The sequence below is a fragment of the Serinus canaria genome, chromosome 3 (assembly GCF_022539315.1).
Source record: "Serinus canaria isolate serCan28SL12 chromosome 3, serCan2020, whole genome shotgun sequence".
Classification (NCBI taxonomy): Eukaryota; Metazoa; Chordata; class Aves; order Passeriformes; family Fringillidae; genus Serinus; species Serinus canaria.
The window spans coordinates 35,689,892-35,708,938 of record NC_066316.1 but is presented as its reverse complement, the minus strand read 5'-3'; the positions used below and the strand labels follow the sequence as shown (position 1 = coordinate 35,708,938).

Here is a 19,047-nt window from a genome sequence, read left to right as displayed (position 1 = left end):
GGCATCATCTAATTATTATATACCCCATTGTGGCCAGAGGTAGTTAGAAATGAGGATGTCCTTCCAGTCTGACCCATGGCAAAGAATCCTTTTTAACCACCATCCTTTTTACCTGGTGTTTGGGGTGGATTGATTCTGTGGGGTGATTCTGAGCTGAAATGAGAAGGAAACCTGCCTGCTGCAGAGAATCTACCTGCAGAGAATCTACCTGCTGTAGAAGTTGTGTGGAATTGTGGCACTACTAATTTCTTTAGAAGTGACTGCTTCTTAGCCCTTACTCTTGCAAATTTCAGACACTAGAAAGATGGGTTTATTTGGAAGGAATAACTCACTCTTTACCTACGACTTATTTTGTATTCTGTAGCTGTCTGTGGACAAGGGTTCAGTGTGTTCTGTTAAACACTTCCAAAAACTGTATCTCTATTTTCTAGTTACCTTGAACCAGTTTTTTGTTGACCTTAGGAATTTTTTTTTTTAGAATTACTAATTGTTCCTATCTTCTCTCTGTAAATTTCTTCTTTGAGATAAAGCACAGGTGGCAAAAATCAGGCATCTTTTTTCTCTAAATTCTCTTTAGGATGATAAAGGCTCTTTTTGAACTGCTAGTAAGTTTATAGTGTGTTTTCTAGCTACCTTGTAGATGAGTTACTTCTTTTTGTTCTTTGGGTTAACATAATACCACAGAATTGTTAGGGTTGGAAGGACCTCTGGAGATCATCCAGTCCAAGCCCATTGACAACTCAGGGCCCAGGTTGCAGATAAACACATCCAGTTGTGTCTGGAATGCCTTCAGAGAGACAGACTTCAAGTGATAGATGTCTGTTAGTCTGAGTTGCTTTACTTTGCCATGAAAGTCAAAAGAGAAGGGTACTTCCTGCCTTCCTTGGTATATCTCTTCTTGCCTGTGCATCAATGTTATTCCTGTAATGAAAAATTCATGTCAGTGTCTGCTGCAGACTGAAGAATTCTTTATCTGATACATTTACTTGGAAATGACACTTCCTGAATGTGCCCTTATGTTCCAAGGTTTGATTTGCTTCTGTAGTTTATCCATGAAAACAAAGTTTTTTTTTTTTTTTAATCTTATGGGTTTTATTGCCTTTTTAATTATCAGTTATTCTGTTACTTGGTTACTTTGATTTGTTTCCTTTTCTTATTGCATTAATTCTGTATGTCTTAGTGCCAAAGAAGATTAGAAGCCACATTCATTTGACTATGAGGGATCTATCTGTTCCTCTTGCCTGTATTTTTCTTTATTGCTACCAAAAATCATTATTCATTTAATGAACTATGATACAATTACTATTGCTTTTGGTTCTCCAGCTGTCTATTGTGTACACTCTTGTATTGTTCTACTGTTTTTGTAATCAGGAATAGGACAAAAAGAGACAAATAATCCCAGCAAAACTCCCAGGGTTATTTATCTGATGAATTCCAGAGCATGAAGTTTCTGCAAAACAGCACTAAAAATCATTTCACTGATACTGGGTTAGAAGTCAGTAAAGGGTTTTTGTTGATTCTCATTTTTTCCACTCTTTTTAGAAAAAGTCTGCCTTTTTTATTTACTTACTTGGCTTTATCTTCTTTATTGCAGAAGAATTGTCTTTAAGCATCTCTGTTTCAAATTGCCAGGTCCAGGAGAATGTGGTGAGTCATGTGCATTATATTACAGCGATGTTTATTTATCTGAGTATTACAAAGTAATTGGTAGTAGCAGTGTCTGGATGAGAAAGCAGCACCAGATCACTGTAGGTAAAGAAGTCCATGTTATGTGCAGAAGTAACCTACTTACCTGCCATGGCTGTTAGTTTTTATGAGTGTGTGTCCCTGCTGTTGGTGCAGCTCAGTGGATCCTCTTCCGGAAAAGTTTGTGTTTTCCCACTCCTCAGTGTAATAATGGTACCTTTTACAGATTTTCATTAATGCCAAATATAATTTCAGCCTAGCCAATAATAACTAATGTGGTCCTGAACATTTTAATGACTCATTTTAATGATATTTGTGATTTCTTTTTTTCATGCATTAGGATATCAGCTCTGTGTACCAAATATTTGCTGATGAAGTGCTGGGTTCTGGTCAGTTTGGTATTGTATATGGAGGTAAATTGCATTATGTTCCATTATGCATTTATTAAGGTAGAATGTCTGCTTGATAAAATTATCCTTTTCATACTTACTTAGCTGTGTCTAGAATGTCTAGGTGAAGTTAATCTTGTTAAAAGTTGTGTTTGGATTACTTTACTGCATGTCTCTGCAGTTCTATGTACAGTATTTCTTACAATTAAATTTCTGCATTTACAGTTTTGCATTGGCATCCTAATCAGTTTAGAATATGCATTGCTTTTTTGGCCTTAGTTAAGTACAAAGCAGTCCAATTTAGCCATGTTCTAAGATTTTTTTAAATTGCAAATTCTAACACTGTGCTTTGCAGTATTAGAAGTCATATATTTGCTGTCAGTTATAGCTGTTTTAAATTACACGTGAGAGATGTGGCCAAAAGCAATTAGAAAAACACATAATTTATGGTTTGACAGTATGGATGCAAGCATGTTATTGGCATGCTTGATGCAAACAAATTTCTGTCAGCAGGGTAAAGTAGAAAGAGGTATTCTTTGCCAAGAGTGTTAGCCCTAGGTTTCAAGTCTACTGTTATCACCTAGTTTTTAAAACCTTCTGTTGCAGCATATAACTTGTTTTTAGTATGTCATCACAAAGAATGAAGAAATACTAGAAATGCATATGAACTCTGTTTCTATCTCTCTCTTTTTTTTTTTGTTTAATCTCGTGTTATATCTCAAGTGTTGAGAAAACCACAGACCATAAATCTGGAAAGAAAGAAAAAGTAATAAGTAATGATTTACAAGTGGTAATCTTTCTGCTTCTGTCACATTTTCTTTCTAATCAGGAAGTGTTGTGGCTTTGATTTTTCTGTGTGCCAATTGTGTAGTTAGATACTTCATTACTTCTGAACTGCTTGGTGGAAATAGAGTTTGGTCTGGTTTTACATCACTCTTGAAAGAGGTCAGGTTTTTTGCCCCCTCTGTATTTCTTAAAGAGTCATGTGAATCAAAATATCCTCCCTCTCTTATGAATAGAAATTAACAAATGCAGACACTTATTTTAATGACTGAGTTTAATTTTTTCTAAATAGCCTTGTAGATAATCTCAGCTTGGTGTTTTGCATGAATCAATGCTTACAGGTGCTTGTAAGCATAGTAAACACTTAGAAAAAGCTTTCATTGAATTTTTTTTTTACTGAATAAGGGCTTAAAATATATAGGTTATGCTTACTTCTTAATATAAAACCACAAGCTGAAAGAGTATGAAAAGACAATATAAAAGATTATGGTTTTGCTGGCTCTACACACTGCATAATTGTTGCTAGTATTTGAAGAGGCTAGGTCTGTTAACTTCTGATATTGGCTTATCTGTACCTGTGTAGTCATACTGAAATAATGGTAACAATTAATGGAAAAAATAAGTTGCTTTCATTGTTGTGGGGTTTGGATTGGGTTTTTATTTTTTGTTGTATTTTTTGTGTCCCCCATTCTTGACAAATGTTTTCAAAATTGCAAATCAAAAGTTATAGCATATAGATATCCAACTCCCTGCATCAGTGAGAACAGTTTCCCTCTGCTTTTCCTTTCAAACTTTGATTAGCTTGAAAGATCTGAAAAAAGAGAGACAGAAAAAAACTACTTTTGACATTTTCTTACTGATGTAAAACTTGCACCGAAAACTGGCTGGCTGTGTTTTGTTTAACAAAAGGAATTTTCAAGCTGCTTTGCTGTTACTCTTCATGGGCAAGTTTTAGCTGTAGTCTAGCTTATATAGTTAGGTGTTTTGTTGGATGGGTTGGTTTGCTTTACATTCTTTAGCAATCTAGTATTTGCCTTCTGTGTTTTGCATCTAGTTTGTAATTGATTGTATTTGTGCTACATTTCAATATAATTTCCTTTATCTGGTGGAGATAGGCCCTTTATTCATTATGATATTAAAGGCAGGTGCAGTAGTTGCTTGGCAGAGCAGCTGTGGAGCAGTTCCTGTGCTCTGCCTAAGCCCTGGCCCCAGTGCTGACCAGGGAACAGCAGGGGAGTCTGGCTGGCTGCTGTGTGGCTGGGCTCCCCACAGCAGTGCTGGTAGAGCCTTCTGTGCCACTTGTGCTGTAGCTGTGTGTGTCGTCCCTTCTCCTAAAGTGGCTTCCAAACCCTTCACTGAGGGGACAATGACACTTTTCTTTGGTGCAGACTTACTGTTCTGTCATAGTTTAGTGCTAAATGTCTGTGATTTCCAAGGCCTTGCCCTGTGTGATTCCATTAACCTCTCTGATGTGACTGAAAGAAGCTGGGGAAGCATGAACAGCTCCTCACTTAGCCCTGGACACAGCCTCCCTGTGTATTGCAGAATGCTTCTCATGGAGCTGATGCACGTTGCAGCAAGGAATAATATGTGGTGCTGTCAGCATGGTGTTTTTCTTACCACCTTTTCTTACCACAACCTTTTAGAGCTTTTTGATCACAGCAGACTGCCTCAGGTGTTAAATGTGTTACTGTTCTTTGGGGTACCTAATTGCTCTCATGTTCCCAAAGAGTATTAGGTGTGTAATTTCCTGTGGACATGGAGCCCATGAAAGTATGAAACCACTACAGTGGGTGTGTAGATCTGTTTTCACTTTGGCCTTGAATTGTTGTTGATTTTACAGGAGAGGCAATATTCCGTGGAGTAGTTATTACTTGCTCATGTGCAAGTCCCTTGCACAACCAAAAACTTCACCCAGTACATCTAATGTCAGTGTGTGTGTACCTGACAGCAGAATGGTAACTGGTTTAAATTTAAACTACAGAATTCCCGTGGAGGTTGATCACTTCTTTTACTCATATACCATTTGCAATTCTAAATATAAATATGGTAATATTGTATGTTTGACAGAATATACTGGTTTCCCCAAAAAGGAATTTCTGTTGTAATGCTTAATAGCTATGAATTGCTTCTACCTCTTGATGGCTGACACTGACTTTCTGTTTAGGAAAACATAGGAAGACTGGAAGAGATGTGGCTATCAAAGTGATTGACAAGATGAGATTTCCAACTAAACAGGAAAGTCAGCTTCGTAATGAAGTAGCCATTCTCCAGGTATAAAAGTGTTTTGGAATCGTGTTGCAGTTTTGTCTTAAATAGACCATTAATGAGATTTTGTATTGTCTCTTAGTGTTCTGAATTGATTTTTAAATTTACATCTGTGAATTCTGAGTCCTTTTGGAAGAGAGAATCTTATAAAAGCAGGAACACCTGAGTACTTGGTAGAGTTGATAACTTGGGGGTGGTATCTACCCCACTGTAGGGTATCCCACTGAAGCCATGTACTTTGGCTCCATGTTGACTCCCTCAGTATTATTTTTCTGCTGTTTTCCACTACTGGCTCCTCAATCTTTGACTATTATTCTTACACTCTGTAACTTGAGTACAGAACGTGCATCAACTGTAAAGTTAATCATTTGAGCTAAGTTGTATTAAACAAGTTATCCTTAGTAGTTGGTATGTTTCATGGCTTGACATTTGTTTCAAGCTAGTTTCCTTCCTCAGATATTTTTTCACCTGTATCTATTTAACTGTTTTTTTGTTTTTTGATGGTTTTTTTATTTGTGGTCAGCATTTCTATGTAATTCAGGCTATTTCATACTGTTTTATTGTAGTGATGTGTACCTATGCTACTTTGTTTTAGAATTTGCACCACCCTGGGATTGTGAACCTGGAATGTATGTTTGAAACCCCAGAACGAGTCTTTGTTGTAATGGAAAAGCTGCATGGGGATATGCTAGAGATGATTCTTTCCAGTGAGAAAAGTCGACTTCCAGAACGAATAACTAAGTTCATGGTCACTCAGGTGAGCAGTCAGTTCCTCTGCTTTGAGAGGAAAGGCTAGATTTGGGTTTTGTAATTGTAAGATGAGAATTTGGAGAAGGGGTTTTCTATATTGTTATTTAAAAGAGACAGCATAGAGAGCTACACATCTAATGAAAGCTGAATAAAGAAGAAAAGAACTTTGCATGTTTATTATTTTAATTTTTTTGGCCCCCAAGACATAATATTATGGACATGTAAAAATGAATGTCAAAACAGTAAGCATTCAAAAAGACAGGGTGGGGGGGAAGGGTTGGGGAAAATAAACCCCCTTGTTTTCAAGTCTTGGTGAGCTGGAAAAACAGTACTTTTACAGTATATATGGGTTAGTTTTTGAGGACTATGTTGATGGAAATTGCTGTATTGGTTAGTCTGTTGACACTTCTGATGTGCTTGAATATATTCTGAAAGCATTCTTTCGTTTTGTAGATACTTGTTGCTTTGAGGAATTTACACTTCAAGAATATTGTGCACTGTGATTTAAAACCAGAAAATGTACTGCTAGCATCAGCAGAACCATTCCCTCAAGTGAGTGAAGATTAAACAATATTTTTCATTACTATTCATTGGGGTTTTTTTTAAAGCAATATCGACACTGCTGCTTAAAAAGCAACGTCTTGTGGGAATTTCAACTGACTTGTAGAATTACTTGAACTGCATGTATTGTAGTCATCTCTTTTTTTCCCCCTTGTCTCACTAAGTGCCTTTAGTGCATTGCTCTTCCTTATAATCTGAGGAGGGCTTTTATTGACTTGGGGTTACATGTTGTACTTGGTCTGGATTGTTTCATCTCCATAAGTGCCTGCTCTGTTCAAGTTGAGGAACTGTTGTAGGATCATGAAGATTTGAGCATTGGTGCATGTGCCAGCTCTTAATGCATTTTACTGGGATGTTCTGTCAAGAGCTGGCTGGTTCTGAGTTCAAGCTAAAACTCATTGTGTAGCTGAAACTTCAGGAATATGATTAAGAGGAATGTGATTTGGCTGGGATTTGTGTGTGTTTTTAACTGTGGTTCTGTGCCTTTTGAGAGTGAGGATTCACTTCTGAAAATGAACTGGGTTTGGAATCAAGATACTTCTTCCTTACTTGCACAATTGTGACCATGTAATACACAAACTGCCTCAGACCTGAGTCTGTGCAGGGCCAGTTCAGGTCTTGATCTGAAGCATGGCTGACCTGTGTGCTGCAAACCCAGCAACCTAAAACCTTAATGGACTGGTTTACATGGGGTTTTGTTCTGTTTGCATGCATACAATGTTTAAGTGATGGCAGAAGGGGTGTGAAGTCAAGCAGAGATTTCTCAGTTTGAAATGTGCTGCTGCTGCAGGTGAAACTGTGTGACTTTGGCTTTGCACGCATCATTGGTGAGAAGTCTTTCCGGCGCTCTGTGGTGGGCACTCCTGCGTACCTCGCCCCTGAAGTGCTCAGGAGCAAAGGCTACAACCGCTCCCTGGACATGTGGTCAGTAGGAGTGATCGTTTATGTGAGCCTCAGTGGCACATTCCCGTTTAATGAAGATGAAGATATCAATGATCAGATTCAAAATGCAGCATTTATGTACCCACCAAATCCTTGGAAGGAAATTTCTAGTGAAGGTAAAGAAATTAATTTTCTCTATTAGAAAATAAAGTGTATGTGGCTAATGCATTCAACTGCTTAAACAAGGTTCATTTAGGAAGGAGTGTGAAAATTATTGATAGTTTGAGTTTAGTTGACTATGCCAAAGTAGATAAATATAAGGTAAATATATTTGTGAAAGATAAATTGTGGAATATAATGCTTTAGATAATTTTCAGAGCGGGGGAGTCAGGAGATTTAGCAAGAAATACAAATTTCATGCATGATGAATGGGATAAGTAATCTGACACTTCCCAAAAGTCCCAAAGGAAAGTTAATTCATGTGTGGGTATTTGCTGAATGCTGGTATATTTTATCGGAACTATAATCACAGAAATGGTTCAAAGTTGGATCTGGAATTTTAGTTTGTACATTTGGAAGTACAGATTTACTTGTCAGGTCTGAACAACCTAGAAGTTTACAAAGCTGGTCTCTAGAGCTGTGCAGCTTTGGTTATATGTTTGGTTAATACATGATTAATACACAGGCAGATGTGGAAGGACGTTTACAAAAGTATACAATAGTGGAAGTACCTATATTACTGTGGAACACAGGATTATGCTCAAGCTTCTAAGGCATATCTGAAAATCACTAAAATTGCTAGGCAAAAAGGTTAACAAATAACACAGTACAGCTTTTCGTGTTTCCATCAAAAGTAGGGGGAACTTACCCCATACCTATTTTGTAGCCACATTTAACATAAGCAAAGCTAAATGGCTTGGTTAAATACAAAGGAATTCAGTGTAGCATACACTCACACATAAAAAATTTCTACTCCAGCATGTGAATGATGATAGAGGTGATTCGTATTTCAACAATATAATTTTTGTTCTTTGCCAGCCATTGATTTAATAAACAATTTGCTTCAAGTGAAGATGAGAAAACGTTTCAGTGTTGACAAGTCTCTTAGTCACCCATGGTTACAGGTAAGCCCATCTGCCTTTTTCACTATGTTTATAATGGGTGAATAATTTTTTTGGCTTAAAATCCTTCAGAGGCTTATGAAAACTGCAAGTATCACATTCTGTTAACAAGCACTCATGAATGATTGAGCATTTCTAGTTTTAGGTTTACATTTGATGTGCTCCAGGGTTCTGACCATCCATGAATGCCTTCTTTCCTTGAGGGAAATTTGTCTTACTCTTTCTCCCACCTTTTCCTTTCTGTCTGACAACAACATGGGTTTACTCTCCTGGCTTCCCCCTGACTGTGAGCAGTGATGAGTGCATGGAGCCCTGTGATATCAGCATGGAGCCAAACATTTGTTCAGTGCTGAAGGGGACACACAGCCTGGTGTGTGCCATAACTTGTAGTCCCTTTAGAAAAAAATTGTAATGGAGTTTATCTGCTGCTTTGATGACCTTAGATACTAGCCTATTTAATTTTGAACTATTCTTTGTAAACAATGTTGGGGCTTTTTTTTTTTTTTTAAATAGATCTTGTTGGTTGTATCTCATGGCTATTTACACTAAAAATGGGCACAAACTGCAGAATCTGTCTGTGGGAATGTAGTGCTGCTGTTTTTTAAAACTGCTTCCTTGAATCTCTTTTACTCCTTAGGATTATCAGACTTGGCTTGACCTCAGAGAATTTGAAACACGCATTGGAGAGCGCTACATTACCCACGAGAGCGACGATGCACGCTGGAAGGAACACGCTTACGAGCACAACCTCGAGTACCCCCAGCACTTCATCATGGCTCCCAATCCAGATGACATGGAAGAAGATCCTTGATTTGTTCATTATGCTAAAGTGCAGCAAGGAAGGATACTCTAGGCAGAAACTGAAGAAAGTGGAACAGCTATTGCTCTTTCCAAATGCCATACACCTTGTTTGGTGTGTAAAGCCCTGGAGGATCCTCCATTGCCATGGGAATAGTCTGTTGTCTGCAAACTTTTCTCCATCCCTGACTTTAACTCTGAGAAGTTACTGGACAGTGGGATACAGAGCCCAGTTGGGTAACGTTTCACCGAGCTGGGTGGCTATAAAAGCCATTACTGAGGTGTAGTGTGTACAGACTGAATGGTTTGTGTTTTTCAAGGGTTTTTGTTTTTTCATAGCCTATGCAGTAAGAGTTTTGTAATAGTTTTCTAATCCCTATTTACTAGGCCATAGAGGACTGTTTTCTGTTACTTAGATACATCTCCCATTTCTCAAACTGTGGATGGTGAAGAGACTCTATAAAGAAATCAGTACAGAATACCTTGGCTAAAGCAAAACATGGTGGTCTAGTTGAATACAGCTTCATAGATGAAGGAATAATTTGCTGCTGTTTAGACAGTTAAATACGTGTGTCTTGGGCCTAATTGAACTTTTTACAGAAAGCAACCAAAAAAAAAAAAAAAAAAAAAAGGAAAACCTTTTTTAACTTCTTACATTCCCCTTGAAATGCTGGCCAACTTTCTAAAGAGATGACAACCAAAGCTGTGCTAGGCTTTTATTCTGTCTGTTAAAAAAAGCAATAAGCCACAACAGTGCGCTGCTGTGCAAGGCTGGCACATCATTGATACACACCAAAGGCATTTTGCCTTAAAACTACACAAATAATGCAGAGAGCACACAAGACTTGATGTAGCATATCCTTTCACTTTGGAAAACCAGCTTCTAGCAGAAGGATGTGGAAAAATAGGGAAAAATACATGCAGCTTTCTTCTGTCATTTTGAGTAATAAGATTTTTAAATTCTTCTAATATTTTTCTAATTTGTTTAAGGTTCCCTGGACTTACATCAGGAGTAGTTTGTAGCCTGCTAGCTTATGTTAACTCTGCTCAAAACTTAGAAGTAACAGTGGATAACACATCAGCTGTTGCTTCTGCCAGGGCAGCTGGATTGTAGGAGAAAGGACTTTGCCTTCCCACCTTAACTTGCAGCCCCTCCCAGCCTCTTTACTATGCTCAGAACTGTTTGAGCTGAATGAAGAGTCCAAAAGCAGCTCCTAACTCAGTTTCTTCTCGGCACATGCCTCAACTGAAGGATTCCCAACCACTAATTGGACTTGTGGTGGCACAGTAGAAGGGAAGCAGCAGTGTTCTTTGGAAAAGATTCCCTTGGACAGTTCAAGTTAGTGGTATTTCAAAGAAGTTTGAGGCTGTAATGCTAAATGCAAATGGAAGAGGGTTTTTTGGTCTTATTTTAAAAAATGAAAAGAGTGAATTTTTTTTTTTTTGTGGGATAACAGTGTTGTGCTCCTGGAGGGTGCTAGATGGCTGCATGCATCCTTGATGCGCCAAGCTACTTAACTGGAGCTTAGTTGGAAATATTTCTAAAATACTGATACAGGCTTAAACTGCAACGGCAGTGAGAGGCTTTGGGGTATCTCCTCTCTCCTACAAAGATTTTTCTTTTATTGTTTGTGTGTAGATAAGTATTTCTTTCTACTGTTTTTTTTTTTCAGGTAAGGAAACAGGTGAGCAGATTTATAAGTTTTTAGATATACCTAAAATGTTACAGGGTTAGTTCAGAGCTGGCAGCTGCTTGCAGTAGCAGTGACCTGGTAGTGGTCAGTGGCAGCTGCAGAAGGATGTGCCCACAGGTAGGTCTGGGTCTTTAACTCACACTTTCTTTTCCCATTGCCCTTTTTCTATCTGCCACTGCATTTCGTAGGCGTCTGTGTTGGCAAAGGCTGAGCTCTGGATTCTTAACCCTGTTTAGAGAGGGTTTCAGGACTGATTGTTCAAAGAGGCACTGCTTTTTATCTTTGCAACCAGAGCAATCTCCTCTGACATTGGTAGTTTGGTATTTGCCTACTCTTGGCAAGGAAAGCAGTGCAGTTGAAAAACTTCCAGTGCTCAAGTGACCAAATTTCAGTGAAGCCATTGCTATATTCTATCCTAACTGTAATATGTAGATACAGTTTGGTTTTAAACTTCAGATTTCTTACTTGAGCTGTTACTTCAGGTTTACCTGTGGGTTTGTTGTTTGTGTTGTTTTAAGGGAGGAAATAAAGCAGCTCAGTCACTTGAAAAAGCACAACAGGAATAGGGGAAGGAGGGGACAATCATGAAGTAGAAGGCCTGGCTTTTGTCTCTCTCCATGAAGTCTGCTCTGCTTCAAAATATTATATGAGCTATTTATTCTTCAAGTTGTATTAAAATAAAAATAATGCTGTGGGCCTTTGGAGGAGATTGCCTGATCATATGCAGACTTATGGAGCCAGACAAGAGAAGCCACAAGCAGCTAGTAGTCAAGAAACCAAAAAAATCAGGCTTGTATCATGAGTAAAATTCCTAGAGTAGTAAAAATACCTGAGTTTTTTATTCCCTTTTTTCTACCTTTACTGCAGACTTTGACAGCAGTAGGTTACAGTGTTTAATACCCTTACCCCTAGATGAATTAAGTTGCATTCATTCAAGCAATAGTGCTAGGGTGATGCTAGAAAAAAGCTCATGTAAAATTTATAGCCTCAAAATGACACTGTCAAGTACTTTTATATTTTTATACACCCTATTGTTTGTAAATATCCTCTGGTAAGCTTGAAAATAAAATTTATTTCCCTAGCAGACTTGTTCTTCTTATTTATGTGAATTTTCTCTCCCATCAAATGTTCTTAGGAGGAAATGGTTCTATACTTTCTTGTTTATGGATTTATTTAATAAGTCCTGCTGTGGAAATTCAGCCAGCAGGAACTCCTTTTACATGTATCCTGTCACTATTCTCTTTATAAAAATATCTTCAGAGATGTCAAGGCATCTTGATTTTATTTAAGTACCACAGCTTGAATACATTTAAAGTATCCTTAGTGCATGTTTGTTACTGACAAGTTTTGATTCCACTAGCAAATATTTCACTCTGTTCTTTCATAAGACCCCCAAACCATTGTTCATTCTCTGCTCTGTGTGTGCTGGTTTCTGTATGTGGAGTCTTATTTCCACTTATGCTGCTTTGAGTAGACTTATTCTGAAACAGCCATCATGCGTTTTGAGTGATAGTATTTGAAGTTACTTTAGTAACAGTTCATTAAATCCAGCAACGGGTGGTAGGGGAGACTTTGATTCTGGCTTATCTTTCTTGTCAGGATGTGCAAGTCTTTGGTGAGGCAGCAGGGCAAAGAAATTAAAACAGTCCCCCATCTTCTCGGGATTCATCAGCATATCATAGCTGTGAAGTAACTGCTCACGAGTTGCTGTGTCACCTGAATTCTGCAAGAGCACCTGAAAAAAAACCAACCAAACAAAAAACAACAGGTTAGAGGACCTCCTGCATTCCTATAAATTCCTGCATACCTGCAATCCCTTTTCTTGCATCCTTTTCACTTAACAGTGCTGTGATGGTGAGATCACTGGTGGTGGTCTGCAGCCTATACACTGACGCAAGTTTTGCATTAAATGCTCCTAAATATAATATCACTTCACTTTCAGGGATCTGGAGTAACTTACATCTAGCAGAAACAACTTTCTGTTCGCGCACCTACATGCTATGTTGAACAACTTCATTTTAAAACCAAAGATTTTTACTAAAGTTCTTGTGCTGCTTAAGAGTATTGCCTGTGGACTGGGAGAGCTCTGCAGCTGTGAGCACTCTCGTACCTGCAGTCGGAGGTCAATGCCCATGTTCTTTAAAAACTCCCTCTGTTTTATAGGGCCTAACGTAGCTGTTTTTCCCCGTGCCATCTTTCGAAGGTAGCTGAAATCAACATCTGCTGTCAGGTCTGCTGTACCTGGAGCACTCAGCACATCGTGAAGTTTGTGATTCCGGAAACCCTGGAAATGAAATGGGAAGATTACACTCAGCTGTAGTCCAACCATCATAGCTGAGGCCAGCAAAAATTAAGCTGTGCCTTTGAGTGATGACAATAGCACATTATACAGAGAAAATTTGAGATAAATGTAGCAAGAGTTCAGATTAGCCTTTCCATCTGACAGAAACCCTTCTGGGTACTGATTAAACAGGAATTATTCAGTTTTATGCAGTTTTTGCTATTATGCCCACCTAGGAACTTTATCTTACAAGGACCTAACGATCGAAGATAACAGAGTCCTTTGGCTTATTGCTACAGGGCAAGTGCCTTACCCGGAATGTGTCAGTTTTGGTTCCATCGTGGCCGTAATCTGCGACCAGAGCAGCCCCACCATCCTTCTCTATCCGAGAGGCCAGCCTCTGCACAATGACACCAGCCTCAGGACACACTTCCACATGGTCTCTTGTTTCTTCTGGCTAGTGCACAGTTCAAAGACCAGAACACCTGTATTAGCAGACAAGCACAAGGCAAGTATCCCTCACACCTGGTGTCTTGGGGCTGTGCTCTGCTGGGACACGCAGGTACAGGAGGTGCATTCTAGACTACCTATACTGACTTGAGCTAATTTTTGCTGTCACTCATTCTCAATTAGTATTTTCTGAGTGCTGGATTTCAGTCCTCTCTTCAATAACCTCTAGTCAAATGAAAATTTTTCTACCAAGAATATCTGTATAAAGAAAATAGTGCTTCAGCTGTGCACACCCTTCTGAGAGGCCTTCCTGTGTGAGACTCTATCTCTGTTTAATCTCCAGTACTTAATTTTGTGGCTTTGAGTATCCAGTGCACTTCAGGAAGAAAACACAGCCACTTTCCATTAAAGGCCAACCAGCACTGAGCAGGCAGCTGCCCTGAGTACCCTGCAGCAGGCTGAGAGCCTGGCCGGGGCAGGGCCACTCTTGAGATGGTGATGCCACACACACACAGTGGAGAACTCTGCCCATCACTTGCTGCCTCGGTTTGCTCTCTGAGGCATTGTGTGTGTTCAAGGTCCTATTTTGTGAAGTTTGACACATGTGGTAATTTTTGTGCTGCAGTTTCACAGCATACAAAGCTAAATGCTTGTGGAGCAAGCTCTATTCATTTACAGACTGAAAGGCCTCTTCTTGCTGTCAGAGTAACTGAGAAGCACTAAATGTACTTGAAAGAGTCAATAAAGGTGTAAGGATGAGCTCTGGGAGGCATAACCTCACCTGAATAAAGTTTTGTGTTGCAGGGGTCCTGGATGGTGACAGGACAAACCGCAGCTGGTCAGGAACTTCTGGGTCAATATCAACCAGCACCTCACGCCAGCCTTTCTCTGTTCGCTGTTGAATGAGCCCAAAGCACTCAGGTTACACTCAACAGGTACCACAGAATCTTGTTCATTTCATTGAACTAATATGTCAAGCCTTTTCACAAAGGTTTTAGGAACAATACATTGTTAACAACTATTACTCATTTAATTCCAGTAACTGCCTTAGAAAAAGCTTGTGGTGGAGTCTCATCTGCAGAGCCAATGAATACAGGTTTAATTATACTTAAAAGGAATGAATGATGCTCTGAAGAAACCTGCTGCCTCTTCTATTGACAGAGCAACATGTAACTTATCAAAGTAAAAGATTTCATTCTACTGGTGATTTTCATAAATTAGCTACTTCTGAAGCATAACTAGCCTCTCTTTTGCTGCTCTCATTACTATCCAAGTGAAAGCCCTTCAGTCTTTTGTTAGCAGTATTACAGAAAATCATGTGGAAATTAAAAGCTGCATTAATGTAGCATAAGGAATAAAAAACCCCAAAACCATGAGAGTTATCTCAGCAGAAAGAAATCCTTAGCTTTCCTCAAGTTTTTCCATCCAAAAAGAATTACTAATTTTACAGTTTTACGCTGAATTAAGCCTTATTTGTCCAACTCAGTTAGAATTACTTCATCACCAGAGACAGGGCATGTGACTAGTTTGGCACCTTAATTCTGCTCTTCCTCAAAGAGAAAAAGTGTTTAAACAGATGGTTACAATTAAAATAATAATCTTGCTATACCTGAAACTTATGTATTGGCAGGGCATCAAAGAACTCATGTGCTAGATAAAAGCTGTAACCTGCGGGAAAGTAAAAAAAGAATGCAATAAATTATTAACACTTCCAGAACAGCTTCCAGTTTAAAATATTTTTATGATTTTTAATGAATTAGGCTAGTTAATGCGGTTGTGAAAAAATTATATAATTACTTCCAGCTTGTACACATTAAAGCTACCATTTCTACAGCTAGCTCAAGCTACCAGTCCGTGAATTTTAGATCACTATCTTGTGAAAGGAGATTCAGGCAAAGCCAGTAAAGTGGTTTTTTTTTTTTTCTTTTTTTCCCATGAAAAGAAAAAATCAGAATATAGGAAATTGGGTAGCTATGCCCAAGTGAAGGTAGAATAGGTAGCAGTGATGAAAATGAACCAAGATCTTGCCTCAGACTCATAAGTAAGAACAAATATGTATATAACTACTTTTCTGTCCAGTGTGAAGGCTAGCAGAGATGCCCTCTGCTATCAAAAGCTGTCAGTGAAGGAATGGCACCATCCCCTTAACGAGGCATTCAAGCTCCTTACCTGGTGGCACATCTTGAATGTCTCTGTACCAAAAAATGGGAATTCCAGTCTTGCTAATGCCTTTCATATAAGCAGACTCATCCTCAGGGCTTGGCTGCACCTTCCCTCCTGTCAGCATCACTGCTTGGATCTCACTGAGTTTGGGGCTCACTTCTACCAGATGAACAGAGACATCACATTTACTAAGAACAGAGGCGAGCTGCTGGAAGACCTATAAAGACAGATGAATTCTATTAGGCAGAGTCTTGTGCTGTGTACATTAAAGGTTTAAGTATTTACCTTTCTTCTCACTATTTGCTGTTCAAGATAAAAGATTTTAGTTGGCTTTCACTAACAAAACCATCTCAGTGAGAGAGACTGCATTTTGCTCCTTCAGTAGGAAGTGAAATTTCTTCATAAATCTTAATAAAAGTTGCTACACTTCAAAAAAGTTGGCTATGCATTACAGGGGTGTAAGGACAACAACATGAAATGCTAATTTGGAAGAATAGTAGCAGCTCCTCTAAGACCTGTAGAAGGTCTAGCATTAAAGAGACATGGTTCAGTTTTCCCTGCCACCTGGAAGAAGTCTTTGATATCCCACACTTCACTGTTTTTATTAACATATGTAAATAGGATAAAAGTTTTTATGTGGTGCTAAGTCCCATTAGCAATCTGTTTATGAATCAGCAGCATTTTAATTAAGACAGCCATGCAGGTATGACTGAACATAAAGCATTAACTCAAAAGAAATAAGGTCCTGAAGTGCCCAAAGGAATTAACAAAGTTTCACTCTGTGTTGTTGTACTCCCCTGTTCTGTTCCTTACACTAAGGTCTTCACCTCAATTATACACAGCAACACCTTTCTAGATGGTTTTCAGTTTGGATCACGCTTCCCTACACAGAAATAATTTACAGTAGAATATTCCTGCCCTCCCCTTCTATCCAGTGGTGTTTGGAAGGTCACAGACGTGTCCATACAGTGTGCACACGCTGGCCCCCAGTCTGCTTCCACCTGAGAGCCCTGGTCCCAGAAACTCATCCATTCTAATCAGTCTGAGCTGCCAACCTGACTGACGTGATCTGGCTACTAGGGAAGGGTAAACCCTGACAGCAAAACATCCTCCCTTCAGATTTCACTGTAGCTATACAGTGGAATACAGCCAGAAGCAAAGAACGGGAATGTTTTCACCTACCCGCAATATATCCTCGGTGAGGGTGCCCCTCCCTGGGCCCAGCTCCACCAGCTGGAAGGTGCTCGGTTTGCCCATGGCCATCCATTCACTAATGTACCATATTCCTATTAACTGTCAGTGAGAAACAACACACAGGGTTACAGTAATCACTTCAGCCTTGTGGAAAATCATGCCTGCCTTTTGACTGATAGCAACTCAGATAACATGGCAACATTCTGTTTTGATATTTTAAAGTTAAGAAGAATGATGGTACATAACATCACATTCTTGTCTTTAAATATTAACACTGGTCATTGATTGCTGTCAGCCCAGCAGAAGCAACTCTCCATCAGTGAATGTGAGGAGTCTGTTCTGGCTGGAGCAAGAACTTTCACCTAAATGCAGGTCACTGCCCAGATGCCTTTGGACAAGTGTTCTTCCTGACAATGCATTTACCAAAGCATCAATGAGAACAGGATTTAGCCAATCTTCACTTCTGGAAATGATACACAAACCAGAGTGAGCCAGACCAAACTCTGGAGATTGTTCTTGAGAAGAGTTTTCACACTGCAAAAATTACCATAATTCTTTTTATTTATAAGCAAGTTCTGTATGAAAGTGAAGTGTCATTAAGCACAGATGGTGTTTCAGACAAAGGCCTTTCAGAAAAACAAAATCCCCTTTCCTCCCTCAAAACCAATTTTTCTCTTGGGAACTAACCTTATCATTGTGACTCCAGTATTTTGACAATGATAAGGTATCTAAACATTGGCTTGGAAATCAGTTTGGATGGAAACTGGAAGGGACCACATTGGGCCACCTGGACCATCCTTCCTGTTCAAGTAAGTCATCCTAGAGTACATGGCACAGGACTGTGTGCAGATGGTTCCTGGATGTCTCCAGTGAGGGAAACTCCACAACCTCTCTGGGCAATCTGAGCGCCAGTGCACAGTAAAGATCTTCCTCATGTTCAGGTGGAACTTCCTGTGCATCAGTTTCTGCCCATTGCCTCCTGTCCTATTGCTTGGCACCATGGAGCAGAGCCTGGCTCCATCCTCCTGGCACCTCCCTCCAGATGCTCACAGACATGGATGAGGTCCCCTCTCAGTGCTTCTTCTGGAGGCTGAACAGGCCCAGCTCCCCCAGCCTTTCCTCATTAGAGAGATGCTCCAGTGCCTCAGTCATCTTTGTTACCCTGCACTGGAGCCACTCCAGGGGCTCCATGTCTCTCTTGTCCTGAGGAGCCAGAACTGAACTCAGCACTCCAGATGTGCCTCACCAGGGCTGGGCACAGGGGCAGGATCACCTCCCTTGACCTGCTGGCACTGCTCTTCCTAATGCACCCCAGGATTCCATTGGCCTTGGCCACAAGGGCTCACTGCTGGCTCGTGGATGGCTTGTCCACAAGGATTCCAGCCTAGCCCGCGTGGTTAAAGTGCCACAAGTAATTTAAGACGCAAGGAGCTGCGTTACCTCTCCGAACACCTGGCTTATTTCGGGCGAGGTGATGAAGTCCCCGCTCTCGCCGACGCCGCCGCGCCGCGTGTAGTAACCCTGCGAGGGGGAAGCGGCACAGGGGCCGGGGTCGCGGTGAGCGGGGGACGAGGCACAGCCCCCCCGGCCCGGCCCGGCCCCGCCGCACCTGGCCGGGGTTGGTGAGCGCCTCCCGCATGTACTCGGCCACCGTGACCGGCCCGCTGGCCCGCAGCTTGCGCGCCAGGTGCTGCAGCATCGCCCCGTCCCCGCCGGCCGCCTCCGCCTCGCCCCCCGCGCCCGAGCAGAGCCGCGCCGCCGCCGCCAGAGCTGTAGGGAGAGGAGAGGAGAGAAGGGCTCAGTGGGGAGGCCCCGCGAAGAGCGGGAGGGAAAGCGGGGAGAGGCGGCGCTCACCGTGGGGAGCGGCGGCGGGACAGGGGAGCCGCCGGCGGCCCGCCAGGAGCGCGCGGCGCGCGAGCGGCAACACCATGGCAGAGGCTCCCGATTCTCCTGCTCCTCCTCCTCCCCCTTCTCTCCGCCCGGTCCCGGCCGCCCCGGGAGGCCGTGGCAGGGCCGGACGCGCGTCA

The 19,047-nt window shown here is 40.7% G+C and overlaps 2 protein-coding genes across 4 annotated transcripts in view; one reads left to right on the top strand and one right to left on the bottom strand.

The window, feature by feature from the left end:
• The window catches only part of PRKD3 (protein kinase D3), a 44,091-nt gene extending 32,073 nt beyond the window's left edge, over positions 1–12,018 (top strand). For all 3 annotated transcript variants that reach the window (XM_030235647.2, XM_030235646.2, XM_009091835.4), the window contains exons 12-19: positions 1,595–1,647; positions 2,027–2,099; positions 5,026–5,132; positions 5,722–5,883; positions 6,330–6,428; positions 7,228–7,495; positions 8,358–8,443; positions 9,078–12,018. In XM_030235647.2, coding sequence (XP_030091507.1) covers positions 1,595–1,647; positions 2,027–2,099; positions 5,026–5,132; positions 5,722–5,883; positions 6,330–6,428; positions 7,228–7,495; positions 8,358–8,443; positions 9,078–9,251 — 1,022 coding nt within the window. In that variant the 3' untranslated portion in view covers positions 9,252–12,018. The remainder of the gene's footprint in view (positions 1–1,594; positions 1,648–2,026; positions 2,100–5,025; positions 5,133–5,721; positions 5,884–6,329; positions 6,429–7,227; positions 7,496–8,357; positions 8,444–9,077) is intronic.
• Positions 12,019–12,197: 179 nt separating this feature from the next.
• Positions 12,198–19,021, bottom strand: NDUFAF7 (NADH:ubiquinone oxidoreductase complex assembly factor 7). The gene is made up of 10 exons (XM_050972861.1): positions 18,875–19,021; positions 18,630–18,790; positions 18,461–18,541; positions 17,009–17,119; positions 15,833–16,043; positions 15,273–15,331; positions 14,445–14,558; positions 13,527–13,670; positions 13,043–13,216; positions 12,198–12,667 (listed from the first exon to the last, which is right to left on the bottom strand). Exons 1-10 carry the CDS (start codon positions 18,948–18,950, stop codon positions 12,455–12,457), a joined length of 1,344 nt encoding a protein of 447 aa, XP_050828818.1. The 5' UTR covers positions 18,951–19,021; the 3' UTR covers positions 12,198–12,454.
• Between the last annotated feature and the right edge of the window lie 26 nt (positions 19,022–19,047).